Source organism: Limulus polyphemus, unplaced genomic scaffold, assembly GCF_000517525.1.
Source record: "Limulus polyphemus unplaced genomic scaffold, Limulus_polyphemus-2.1.2 Scaffold419, whole genome shotgun sequence".
NCBI lineage: Eukaryota > Metazoa > Arthropoda > Merostomata > Xiphosura > Limulidae > Limulus > Limulus polyphemus.
This window is the reverse complement of record NW_013666029.1, coordinates 584,728-598,909: the sequence shown is the minus strand read 5'-3', so window position 1 is coordinate 598,909 and position 14,182 is coordinate 584,728. Positions and strand designations below refer to the sequence as shown.

Here is a 14,182-nt window from a genome sequence, read left to right as displayed (position 1 = left end):
TTCTCAATACGGACAAAAAACATTATCGAATCCCCAGTTTATAGCGACGTAAGACCGCAGACATACTGCTGTGCCACTGGGGGGCATCTTTAAAACTAGATTATGAATAATTCGCATAATAATGACACCTTTTATTTAACAACAATAACGCGCATACGTTAGTAACATTGATTACCAGTAAGTATTATTCGTGCTGATTACCAGCTTATTTTACATATACGTACGTACAAATACATTGTGCAGAATAACAGTATATAAAAAGTAGTTAATGCTTTCTATTTATTAGTTTATATATAAGGTAAGATATGAGGACAAAGCAGAATTTTTTAAATGAATTTCATAACTGTGTTTTTTTTGCAACTATAGAGAGTTTGACCTCACTTGCTTGTGTGGCATTTTAATTTGGAATAGAAAAAGGTTGAAAGATCACTCATTAAAAGTATAATATATTGTTTAAGTTGCTTTTAAATTGTGAAACACCAACTGTGATATACAGATTAAAATTAGACACTGAAATATTTCTGTCTGAATTATCCTACTATAATGGGTCAACTGCCTGAAACGTTTCATCATATTAAAAATTCTATACTTGTTAAATTCTTCGAAAAAACAACAACGCGTAAACGAACTTTACACAGAACCACATAACAAGAGCTAGAGAAACTTGAATACTATGACACTACTGCCGCATTGCTACGCAATTTGCTAACATAAGCTATTGGCAAGCAGACAGATACATTATGATAAGGGGGCTTAATTACCCATCGAAATACACGCCCCCCCCCCGGCTCCCCCACTCATCCCTCGAGTCTCTTATGGATCTGACAATAATTGCCAAGAGTGGTTAAGGGTCTCCATGTAATTTTGCTCCACAGGCCACATGATGGACAAACATAAAAGTAAGATATTCTGAGTAACTATAAAGAATGGAGACGATAATGTAATTCATAATTAAGAGCTGACACTTGATTTGCCAAAAATTAAATGGGTCAAAAGGATAATTTGGTATGGTAAAAAAAATTAAACAAAGTATAACTAGATTAAAACCGAATAAAGTAAAGCTATCACTGGAAATTAAAAAAGAAACTGACAGCACTTAAAAACTCCACAGTGGTCAACAGCTAACAAAAAATGACTAGAAATTCTCTTTCGTCTGCAAAATCAGGCAGTTCGGCAAAGGATCCTCTGAAGAAAAAAACTGCAGTCCTGAAAGCAGCAACAACAATACACCATAGTGAATGACAATCATGAAACCTTGTTTCTAGTTTATCACTCCATCCACATGTGACAGGTGTACGAATACCTTGGGTGTAGACTGTCACTCCACCCACATATGACAAGTGCACAAATACCTTGGGTGTAGACTGTCACTCCACCCACACATGCGACAAGAACACAAATACTTTGAGTGTAGAGTATCAGTCCACCCACGTGTGATAGGTGCATAGATACACAATTCATGGGCTACTATTTACCAACGAAAAGTGGGACTGCCCATCACATTATAACGCTCTCACGAATGAAAGGATGACGGGATTCAAACTTGTGACCTGCAGATTGCGAGTCAAGCACCCTAACCACCAGACCATGCCAGGCCTCATTGTGACCTGCAGATTGCGAGTCAAGCACCCTAACCACCAGACCATGCCAGGCCTCATTATCAAGAAGCAGAGACTGCAGATAGAACACGATATCCGTGAAAAACTCGTCCTTCTGTTCTGGATGTTTAACTTAACCATCATTTTTCAAAAGGTTTTAATAAACTTCCGTAATCGTTTTAACTAGTATACCATACTAACCAGACCATCATATACATCAGACCATTAGGTGTCAAGGACAATCCTGGCTAGCATCTGCCTCAGAAACCGCTCACTTACAAGTCTATGGTAGGAACCTAACACACGTATAAGTAGAATTGTGAGTTACATTAATAATATTGTTAAAGATATTTACATACATATAAAATCATTAAATACTTGGTCCGATACATACGTAATGTGAAATAATAATTTAGGCACGAGCTCTAACATTATTCAAATACCTAAATTACTTTAGGTCACTTTATTGATAATGGAAAATCACTTAAAAACCCCATTAATTGTTAAACACGGTCTTTCATTATTGCTTTTTTTTTAGAAGTCACAGATGACTCGCTGGTAACAGTTACTTAGAAGGGATTAAAATCATTACAAAAAATAAAAACACCTTTTTCAAATGATGCACATTTACTTACACGGCTTTTCTTGAATTGAACACAAATCTAACTGTCCATATTCCCTTGAGTATTAAAATATTATTGAAAGCACACGCAATCCAAAAATATTTGACCAAACATGATGTTTGTTTGTTTCGGATATTCGCACAGAGCTACACTAAGGGTTATCTGCCCTTACTGTGAACAGGTGAATTAAAAGGAAGCTAGCTACTCAACATCACCTGCTGTTGTTTTATTATCACTTTATTTACACATATATATATATATACGATTTCAGCTAGATCTCTAGTAGGTCTATCTCATAAATCATGGGCCGAGTGTGGTTTAGTGGTCAGAATACCAAAATGTCAATCCAAGGGTCCGCGTTTCGCATCCTGTTGATGCAGAACGTGCTCTGAACTTTTTGGTGCATTCATAAGTGTGATAACCAAATCCCACCATTCAATCAGAGTAGTCCAAGAGTAGGCGGCAGGTAATGTTGACTAGATGCCTTCCCTCTAGTCTGTCAGTTCAAAAATATAGACGGCTAGCGCAGATAACCTTCGTGTAGCTTTGCGCAGATATAATCAAAACAACCAAACATAAATCATGAATTATTTAAATAAATAATAAATAATGATGGCATTCATCATTATCTTGAAAACCCTGTTTTGATTGTACTGTTGAAACCTCCAGCACAGCGAAATTTATGTCATTAGTGCGACCGTTTCCGTTGAAAAAAAAAGCAGAAAATATGCACTCGAACAATGCAGAAAGGTTGCTTCATGTGTGTTTTTTTTTAAGGGACAGGTGAAGAACACCAGAAAGAAACTTTTATTGGCCATTATACCCGCTATGGGACGAAATGAAAAAAGTTTGCCTCATTTTGAGCTAAGCCATCTTTTAAGATTTTTAGCTACGGCATAGCGGCTCATTGAACGGCTCTATTACCAACAAATATTGGGATTGACTGTCACTTATAACGCCCCCACGGCTGAAAGAGCTAGCATGTTTGGTGGGATGGGGATTCAAACCCGCGACTCTCAGATTGCGAGTCAAGCGCCCTAACCACCTGGCCATTCTGGGCCCAGCACTAAATAAATATATTGTTTAAGACCCACACAGTGCATTAACAAATACAGTAAAAAAGGCTGATTTTGTGGTATTTTCAAGAAAAAACCCATTAAATATTATATAAGTGGAACCGCTAATAACGGCAGATTCGCAAAAATAAGGAAACTAATTCTGAAAATTATAAGATAAGCTTTCCTAGTGTGTGTGTGTGTGAATAACTAGATTAGACGAATTTGGTAGAAATGAATACAATCTTTATTATCAAACAAACTAAAATAATACACGGGGTGTACGTACTTACGCACACAAAAAGACAGTCGTTTCTACTTAAGTGTGTTTAGGTCCATGCTCGAGATCGACTTCCCTGGAAATAAACACAATGACCTTCTAGTACAACGTAACTAATACACACACATGCTTGAATTCAACGGGTTTCTTTGTCCAGTCGACAGCATCATCTCGCAACAATTGTTCTTCCACAGCATTGGTCAGCTGTTATATTTAGACAACGTCAACTCGGCCAGCAAAGGATATTACAACCCGGATCCTATGTTTTACTGCAATATCCTCTCGGGCAGAATAGGCATTGTCTATCATCGAGAACAAAGAAATAAAGCAACTAGAACAAGACAATCTCAACGATTTTCTGGACCACGTGCTTATGCTAAAACAGTACACAAATTATATAAACGAGAAATTTTAAATTCCTATATAAATTTAGCAGGAAGAAAATATCCGGTATACGTGCATATCACAATTGTTCTGGAACAGCAGAAAATAACTTCGCCTACGACAATGTATATGTTACAATAAATTTTGAAAATAATATTTTACAAAAGAGAATGATTATGATCATGGAGAGAACTTTACTAAAACTGAAAAGAATGTTCGTGAAATGAAAGAGAATGTTTGTCTATAACTAGAAAGTAAGATGATGTATGCTCGAAAATAGGGCTAAGAAAGCCACGCGCGTAAGCCTGCTGATGTAATTAAATCATTCAAACATCCCTACTCATCTTCAAGCATTTGACATTTGCCCAAGCGCGGTCATTGACCCAAAAGGGTCCATGGAGATGCAAGGGAGAAAGCTCAATACGTTTCCCATGATGCTTCAAATGAACAATACTTTCCTTAGCCTTGCATCCATTCCTTTTAAGCATTATATAGGATTAGTGAATCAAACTGTTGTTTAAGTTATCAAATACATTTAGTGATTATTTTGGAAAAAAAATTACGTTTGAATCAAAATCAACAAAGAGCTGTGGAATGCATAACAAGGTAGTTGTTAGAATAGAAACTTTTTGTCTCCTTAAAAAAGGTTTTATTTTTTCAATAAGTATGTGGGTCATCTGTCTATCCAACTGAAATATTATTTTACAACAATACCAACAATAACATTATATATATATATATAAACTTGTCGTTTGTCTTAAATTTTTAAGGAGAAAGTCCTTCTAGAAACAACTGAATAGAATCTAAGACTAGAACTGCAAATTATACTGATGACAGGTCAGTATCTGCTGGTCTTGAAGAGCAAAGCACCAATTAGAAATACAGATATATTAAGAAAGCCAACCCAATAAGAAAGAAGTTTCGTATACGTAAACATTGTAGTCAAAACATTGAAAGGCCTGGTGATTAGGGTGCTCGACTCAAAATCTGCGGGTCGTAGGATCGAAACCCGTCGCCGAACATGTTCGCCCTTTCAACCGCGGAGATGATGGTTAGAATGGAAAGGTCAATCCCACCATTCATTGGTGAAGAGTAGCTTAAGTGCGAAATTCAACAAACAAACAAATTAGTGAATTTATGTAACAGACACCAGAACAACACAGTTATCAAATTAGATAGCAATAGAAACTGAAAAATTTGAATATTAAGTCATTCTTAAAAGTAATCACAACTTGAAGAAGTGAGTTATTTATATCATGGGTTTCACATTATTTTGTTGAACAAATAGGTCATTGAAATTTGCCCCAGTCGTTAGTTGATATTTAACATGCGGTGGGGCCCGGCATGGTCAGGTGTTTAGGGCGCTCGACTCACAATCTGAGAGTCGCGGATTCGAATCCCCGTCCCGCCAAACATGCTCGCCCTTTCAGCCGTGGGAGCGTTATAATGTGTCTTTGAAACCCACTATTCGTTGGTAAAAGAGTAGCCCAAGAGTTGGCGGTGGGTGGTGATGACTAGCTGCCTTCCCTCTAGTCTTACACTGCTAATTTAGGGACGGCTAGCGCAGATAGCCCTCGTGTAGCTTTGCGCGAAATTCAAAAAACAAACACATGCGGTTTTAGCTATGGTTAGCTGAAAAAGTCACTAACTTAATTTTTATTACCTTAGCTTTAACTGGTATCCGTTTTGAACTACTATAACAATTATAAATCCATGAATAAAAGTCCCATGGGGTTATTATTAGTTTTGGTTTTAGTTTAATCCTGGAGCTTTATGTTTAAAATGCTCCCTAGTCATCTTACTTATTATAAATGCAATTAATTACTGTTAAACAATTACTTATTAATAATGTAGATTTTCTCCCTAGTCTGATCAAACATCTTTTTATTAAAATAAAATATCGAATGTAATAAAAAAGAAATCGGACGAAAGTGTAAACGAAAACAATTTGCCTCGTCTGAATCAGACCCAATTAATATGCCCATATGGCACGTGTGAACGACCATTCAAAGCACGCAAAACGTGCGTGGATTAACGACATCCTTGTGATTTACATGTACTTAGTACGAGAATTTGTCCCTGAATGGCTTTTAATTCTTGAAGTTGTATATGTATATATGAGTGTGTGTGTGTGTACATATGCTTGTGAGTTTAATACTTTCTGGGAGGTCACTGACAAGTGATCTATATTTTTAGGCACGAAGCGTATTAATACCCTATAACTACGCACGCAAGGAAACTCTACTCTATGTACAGCTCAGAAGGGCCTTATTTTAATTCTAATTTATAAAGTATCTATCTGCCGTGTCCGCCGCGGAGAATTGAACCCCGGATTTTGCGTTGTAAGTCTGTAAACTTTGAACAGAAAGTCAAGCAGTTTGGTATATGTTTTTAGTTGAATTAAATATACATACTTTGCTTCATATCAGTGTTTTCTACCTTTATCATTAAACATTGAAGAGAAAAATGGAAATAATTAAAAGTGCATTTCGTAAGAATTGTTATTTACTGTTTATTATTTTATCAAGGTCAATAAATATCAATAGTTTAAGTGGAAATGCGTAAAACATTTGCAGAACAACTTGTGCACGAAGAGCATATATCCATGTCATACCTTTTACTGTCTAAAATATAAGTTTTTTTTTCGTTTGTGATTAAGCACAAAGCTACACAGTGGGCTATCTGTGCTCTGCCCACCACGGGTATCAAAACCCGGATTCTAGCGTTGTAAGTCCGCAGACATACCGCTGTGCCACTGGGAGGCTAAAAATATAAGTGGTTTGGAAGGGAAAAAAACGATAACGATAACAATTTGTTTCTATACATGACAATGTTCGTTTTTAACTGTTTCTTAGCTAAGATGAATTTTCTGAACTAATGAACTACAAAAGTGTTTTCTAAAATCGTTTACAGTGAGTGTGAATATTCGTAAATATATTTCATTGCAACATAATAGTCTTCCTTCTCAGAACATCACGTGCAACCCCATTTCACCTCATAACAACCAGGGCTTTTTTTTTTTTACATTTATTATGGGAAACTACCGGTTAAAATACACTTAATTACTGCTTAACTACCATTCATGAAAGTAGGTTTTCTCCATAGAATGACAAAATAATCTGGCCAATCAACTTTCGTGTTCAATAATAGTTTTTAAAATGTTACAAAATATAGGCGGAAGGGGGGGGGATGTCAACGACCTAATTGATGTGGACATGACACGTGTTAGCATCATTCCAATCCCCACAAGACGCGCGTGGAGTAACGACATCCTTGCAATTTACATCTACTTGATACGAGTATTTGTTTTTGAATGACTTTAATTTTGTGAAGTTTAGGAAAAACAGACTCTAAGAGTTAACATGACGCATAATTAGAACCATGAGCACGACGACTGTAACTGAATTGTGCTTACTGGTATGAAGATATTATCTTCCTAAGAACTAATAATATGTGCTCAACAGTGATGTGTGTATCCAAAATGCTAGCTCATCTTCTCAGATTCCTCCTCAGTGGCTCCGTGGTAAGTCTGAAGACTTCTAATACTTTGATATCCGTGGTGGGTACACAACATTTTGTAGTCTTGCACTTAATAACAATAATAAAAACTAAAATAATAATGTTCCTGATTTTTTTTCCAAACTGCCCAGTAAAAATCCCATATTGTGAATGTTACAAGGAGCATAACACACGTGTTTGATTGGTTGTTACTTGAAAGAGAAGGAATATCGTCCGAATCAAAAGTTTTAACAATTTGAAGCACATTTTTGACGCAGTATATGCCTTAAAAACATAAGTAGTTGGTGAAAACAAAGCATTTAGTGACTACTAAATACCTATCATCAGATTGTAACAAAGGTCCTTTCTCTTTTCCATGAGTCAGTATGTTACAACATACGCATTAATCAATCTATCACTACGGATCTCTTAGTTGTCGAAAAAGCGACATTATTTGCATTGATCTTGGCTTTTGACCTAAATTTAATCATTTATGCCCGAGCTAACGTTGTTTGTTTGTTTATGCTTAAGTATAAAGCTGCAAAACAGACTACTCATGCTGCAGCCATCGCGGAGATGGAACCTCCAATTTTAAAGTTATAAGCTATCGAGCTTATCGCAGAACCAGCGTGGGCCCTTGATGATGTAAATACGTCAACTAGGAAAATATGAAGGCATTTCTGATTTCCACACGTTATATTTTAAACCATAAATTGTTTTTATTGAAAATATTTAATCAAAATCTGTCCATTAATGTCCGAGACACATTAATATAGCATCACAAGTAATTATAGATAGCACCATTGCACCAAGCCTAATGGTCGGTGTTAATTACACAATATAACATATACATCTCCTAACAAGAAAAATAAGCTTCAGCTGACTAAACACGTCATTTTGTTATTTTGATATAAAAAAGAGGCTATTACAAACACTTAAAGTTAATTTAACAAAGTTTACTTTAATATAATGTGTGTATGTGTATGCATACCCGAAAAGCTTCTGTTTTAGCTTTGGGTTGAACAACCTCATGTAATACATACATAAACACACATACACACAGAGTTGACTTCAACACTGACTTGGACGTTATTAGTTTCATCATTGTATAGCTCTGTTTTAAACACTTCTTTACCACAACACCAGCACCACGCTCGTTTCGCCCACCATGGTTCAGCCCTCCCAACCCTTCGAATTCAGTGGTGTCTCTAAATACAGGAACGAGAACTGAGAATATGAACGTAAACTGAAAATATGAAGTGCTTTTATGACGCAACAGTAAAACAGATCTTGACATTTTATTTTCAAATAGAAGTTTTAAGGGCGTGTACATACGCATTTGAATTGGAGTTTTTTGTGCTTGTTGAATTTCGTGTAAAGCTCCTCCAGGACTACCTGCGTTAGCCGTCCTTAATTTAGAAGTGAAATGATAGACTAGAGGGAAGGCAGCTAGTCAACACTGCCTACCGCAAAGTCTTGGACTACTCTTTTACCAACGAAGAGTAGGATTAATCGTCACATTAACACTTCCCAAAGTTGAAAAGTTGAGTATGTTCGGTGACGGGATTCTAAACCACGACAAGCAGATTGAAAGTTGAGCGCCCTAACCACCAGGACTGGAATTGGAGAAAAACGCCCTTTCACACTCCTGTGGTACTGACGAACAAATAAACATGGCTAACTTTGAAAATTCAACGTTTAGAAAATTTAACCTGAAGTCTTAATTTCTCATAATTGTTCCCTCACTAGTTCTTCCGGCTCTAATGTCAAGCGATTTAGTTCTGTACGTTATATTCTGATAAAATCTTGGTTACAAAATTAATTTGGACAGCAAATGGTTCCCTGTAACCCGTATTTTTTGCCACTTGCTTGTCTGGCTTTATATAGTTTATAGATATTACTCCAGGCGTAACGGGGGGTGGAGGATTTGGGAGTTGCATAGTCGGGAATTTTTTTTTTTTTACATCCAGTGTTTTCGCCAACTTCTATGCATTTATTTATTGAAATTTTGCTAATAAAATATTTGAGCAATCGTTCCAAACAAGACATATATCAATAATTATTCGTAAATAATATCTTGTTGTTGCATTTTACTCAGTTTATTCAAAAACGCCTCTCAGAAAAAATATCGAATTTTTTATTCGTAAGTAAAATCCCCGTCCCACCAAACATGCTCGCCCTTTCAGCCGTTATAAAGTTACAGTCAATCCCACTATTTGTTGGTAAAAGAGTAGTCCAAGAGTTGGTAATTATTAGCTACCTTCCTTCTAGTCTTTCACTGCTAAATTATGGATGGCTTTGCGTAATTTCAAACAAACCAATTGTAAGTGTTCTTGGTCGTTATTCTCTCTTATTTCTTTCTAACTAAAACAGAACACGCTCTTGATACTTGTTTTAGAGTCTGATGCGGGAATACAGTTTTCTATCAAAACCTTGCAGCTAAACAGCTTCCAAGACAATTTTGACTTGCTTCTCCTATGAGTATCAGGCTTATCTTCTTTTCGGATATAGACTTACATGAGCTTCTGCCAGTCGTAAAATGTTTGTAAAAGTGTTTTGGACCTTATATTTCAGTGTTTTATTATTCAACCTGTCACCTTAAGCTATGTTAAACTTTGGTCAACAGCATACCGATGAGCCAAGTAATGTTAAATTTACTCAGTTATTTAAAATATGGCCTAGCACTTTCCTTGAAGGAGGGGTGGTTACATTGCAGACCATGCATGTGTTTGTTTGTTGTTAAACGCAAAGCAACACCAACGAAATATTTGTGTTGTGCCCGTCACGGGTATCGAAACCCGGTTTATAGCGCTATAAACCTTCGGTTTTACTGGTGAGCCAGTGGGGGACCCGTACATGGGTAATAAGCACGGCTGACATAGGTTAGCATCCTCGTATTTGTTCACCCGTCTAATTCACCCTGTCTTTCAATACTCACACCAGGGCGTATCTTGAACGCTACGACCATGGATAAGCTTCACCAGTAAATGCATCGTGCCTTTACTGGCAAAACCATGGTCGTAATAAATTATGTATTTGTGAAACGTACAACTGTCTTGTTTTTACTCATTTCTTTGATTATACAGTTTCACTAAATATCGAATGTTTCAAGAAACAGTAATTAAACCATTAGTTTATCTAACAACATGAAATGTTTTCCTTTTTTTCCGGGATTCATATTAAAATAATTAACTAGAATCATTACACTGAAGACGAAAGGCGGAAGACTTTCGAAACGTCGTCCTCTACATTTGTAGGTTTCTACAACAGGCAGTTGTTGTCCATTTGAAACTTAGACTTAGTATGAATACTCTGCCTAAACAACCTATCCAATATAATTATTACAGTTTATCTCGCTGTCCCAACTAGTGTTCATTACGTTCAGTTACACACAGAGATCCTGTTGTGGAAAGAAGTTAACAGCGTATAACTGTTTCCTTCGTAATTATATTTGCACAAGTTTGTGTATTTACGTCACTAATTAATCGTTGCTTTATATAAATACGATCAATGTGATAATGCAAACTGATTTTATCTTTGAAATACAAAGAACAATTAAATAAATAAAAATGACAAACCTGAAGGAAGAGCAGCTTTCACTGGCCTAAAAACACCTGTTGATATGACAACAAACGTTACGATGCACAGTATTGTCACATCTCTGTGTATAAGGGTCTTGCCTGATAATAACCGAAGGTTGACATTGTTACGACACTGATTTCTACACTTCGGTCGAGCCATAGCACAAACACAATCTCTTCTCATCTGATGCAGTTCATTCGTTAGTAATGACGTTAAGCTTCTTCAAAGCCGAGATTCACAGGATTGCCAACAGTTTTTGTTGGCTACAGAAACTAAAGAAGGCGCCGTTCACTTTAATGAACTTTCCAATTTGGGCACCCGCATGGAATGTGGTTTAGGCCATTGCTGCGACTGTGTAGTCACTTCACTGTTTCTGTTGGTGCGCCTTAGATTAGGCTCAACCAGAAACTATCCTTAAATCAGCGAGTCCTAACTGGTGACAGTGTGATAATCAACGTGGACAGAAACACGCCAGCGCAACGACAGAAAAAAAGAAAAGAAAAAAATTATTCAGCACTCTGCCTACGCACGTTACTTACATGAAACTGAGTTTGACGAAGAGAAACCTTACGAATGATATCCTCTCAAATTAAGTAACAAATAGCTCGAGCGTGACTGGAAAGGGAGGGGGCTATAAATGAAACTAATCATTCATATTCAAATAAACGTTTAAAAGTTCAGAATTAATGCTGTGAATATATTACACTTCGACACACACACAACAGAGTGATAAAAGAAGTAAAAATATTCAGCACATTTCGAAACACCACCATAAAGTAGGTAGGCTTCCTGATGGGTCACAGATGTGTCAGTAGTGATAGCAGACTAGAAACTGACGCGTACGCCTCGTGGCTCGAGACTTTTGCTGATGTACAAGTGTTGATCACCCTTCTCCTCACTTCAAAAGACTTTCGTTTTCTCCACTCGTATAACAAAATACTTTTTTTGTGTGAAATTTTTTTTGTTAGATTAGTATTTCTGAAGCTGAAATGTATTCTGACAAAATTAAACCCAGACTTCTACCTCATCGGTATTTGTTCAAGATATAATTTAGTCAGTCCATTGTTAAAACTAATGCATACTATGGCTTGGGAGAAAATGCTTGGTGCTATGCACGTTTTTACAGTTAAATTATTCTAGGCATTTATTTAATTGTACTTTGAAAAATTATCAATGAAATTCAATAACAAGAATTGGAAGACATTTTGAAATTTGAAATTTTGAAGACATCCAGTGTTTTTATTATGAATGTATACTGTTATCAATTTGATTTCAAGGTAAAATCAAATTACAGTAAAATGAATGTAAGTGCTTATTCTAGTGTTTAAGCACGCTCAAGGATGGATCTAAATGAATGGGTATTGAAGAGTCTGAGAGGGGGCTAGCTCCTTCTCAGAAGTTGAGGAATTTTTGAAAGCTGAAATCTAAATTCAATTTCCTGACACTTTCCATTGATTTGTGCTGATCACTTCCGATGGCAAATTAGCAATAAGAAATCAGAATGACCAGGACTTTATGTTACCTTTGAGAACATCTTTCCCTTCATTTCCGGAACTGATTGATAGAATTAGGATTTTGAAGTGACCTGCTGAATCAAGTTATATAAAGCGCTCTTCGCTGAGAAGCTAGAGACACTTATGGAATGTTTGAGTGTCATACCGATGAAAAGAACTCTTTCAGCGACCTGTAGTAGGTTATAAATCGAACATAATATTTTGGAAGAAAGGATTCATTACGGCTATCTTCAACATTGACACGTTACAGACAGTAATACAACTATAACTAATCCCATGAAACAAGTATAATACTTCTAATAATTGCACCTCAATTTTTTTCTTTATTTCAATTTAATATTTTAGTATTTTCTTCAATTTTTTTTTTTTTTTGTATTGGAAATAAAGGGGTCTGGACCCCTTGGACCCTCCCTTGCATTTGCTACTGACGCTGTGGTTAGTTAAACATAAACAGTAGAACATATGTCACTAGTCAACCACCTAGTTGTAGCGAAATATATGAAACCCAATACCAAAACTCAGGAGCAGGGTATATTCCGGACAACATTTGAAACAGTATAGAAGACGATAATTTTTTTTATCCTTATTTTCTAACATTCTTGTTTTATATAATAATGAAAAAGCTAAATTTCCAAACCACTTCTGAGTCATAAGAAATTACCTTAATGCCTTAAGTGCTTTTTTAATGGACAAAAAATACTTATATAATTTCTCAATTTTTCGATGAAAGCATTTAGTTCGGCTTTGAAAAATCATGATTACAAAATTTATCTTCGTTATTAGAATAAAAATACATAGATGCAAAATATATCTAAATATTAAGTCTATAAATACCTTTATTACAATTTTCTCTTTAGTACTGAGTAAATCATTGTTTCGGAAAAAGTTTAGTTACAATATGCTCGTTTTCATTTTTATATGTGTATTTTTCCTTACGTATATTACACGTTATATGAAAAAAGTCATCAATATTAACATTTTATTTTGATATCTTAATAATATATTTTTTTCAAACCATAATTAAGCGTTTCGCTTCTTAAACTTTCGGGTTGAACCAAACATTAATAATAACCACAGAATCTGTCATGTATATGATATAGCGAAAATTAGAACACACACTCCTTTTGGTATTTATCTTACGAACTCTCATTTGCTTCCGTAATTCTTTATTTTATTTTGACAACGCAGCGAAGGCCACCGACCACTCGCCCACATTAAAATTCCACCCACCAATAATCTGTCATCAGCTGTACGCACAAGCACCTCGGTTCTAAGCCTAAACAGATGGTAAAGGTCTGTTGTGACCTCTATGATTTTAAAGCTCGAAGAACGTTGAATAATTTAATATCTCACAAGAATAACTGCTTCAAACAACGATGATGGAGACAATTTGTGATATTAAGATGATTGTTTGTTTGTTTGTTTTATGAATTTCGCGCAAAGCTGCACGAGGGCTATCTGCGCTAGCCGTCCCTAATTTAGCAGTGTAAGACTAGAGGGAAGGCAGCTAGTCATCACCACCCACCGCCAACTCTTGGGCTACTCTTTTACCAACGAATAGTGTGATTGACCGTCACATTATAACGCCCCCACGGCTGAAAGGGCGAGCATGATTGGTGTAACGGGGATTCGAACCCGCGACCCTCAG

The 14,182-nt window shown here is 36.1% G+C and overlaps 1 protein-coding gene across 1 annotated transcript in view; it reads right to left on the bottom strand.

The window, feature by feature from the left end:
- Positions 1 to 11,840, bottom strand: part of LOC106458132 (collagen alpha-1(XI) chain-like) — a 28,689-nt gene extending 16,849 nt beyond the window's left edge. The window contains exon 1 of the mRNA XM_013917592.2: positions 11,017 to 11,840. Coding sequence (XP_013773046.2) covers positions 11,017 to 11,203 — 187 coding nt within the window. The 5' untranslated portion in view covers positions 11,204 to 11,840. The remainder of the gene's footprint in view (positions 1 to 11,016) is intronic.
- Between the last annotated feature and the right edge of the window lie 2,342 nt (positions 11,841 to 14,182).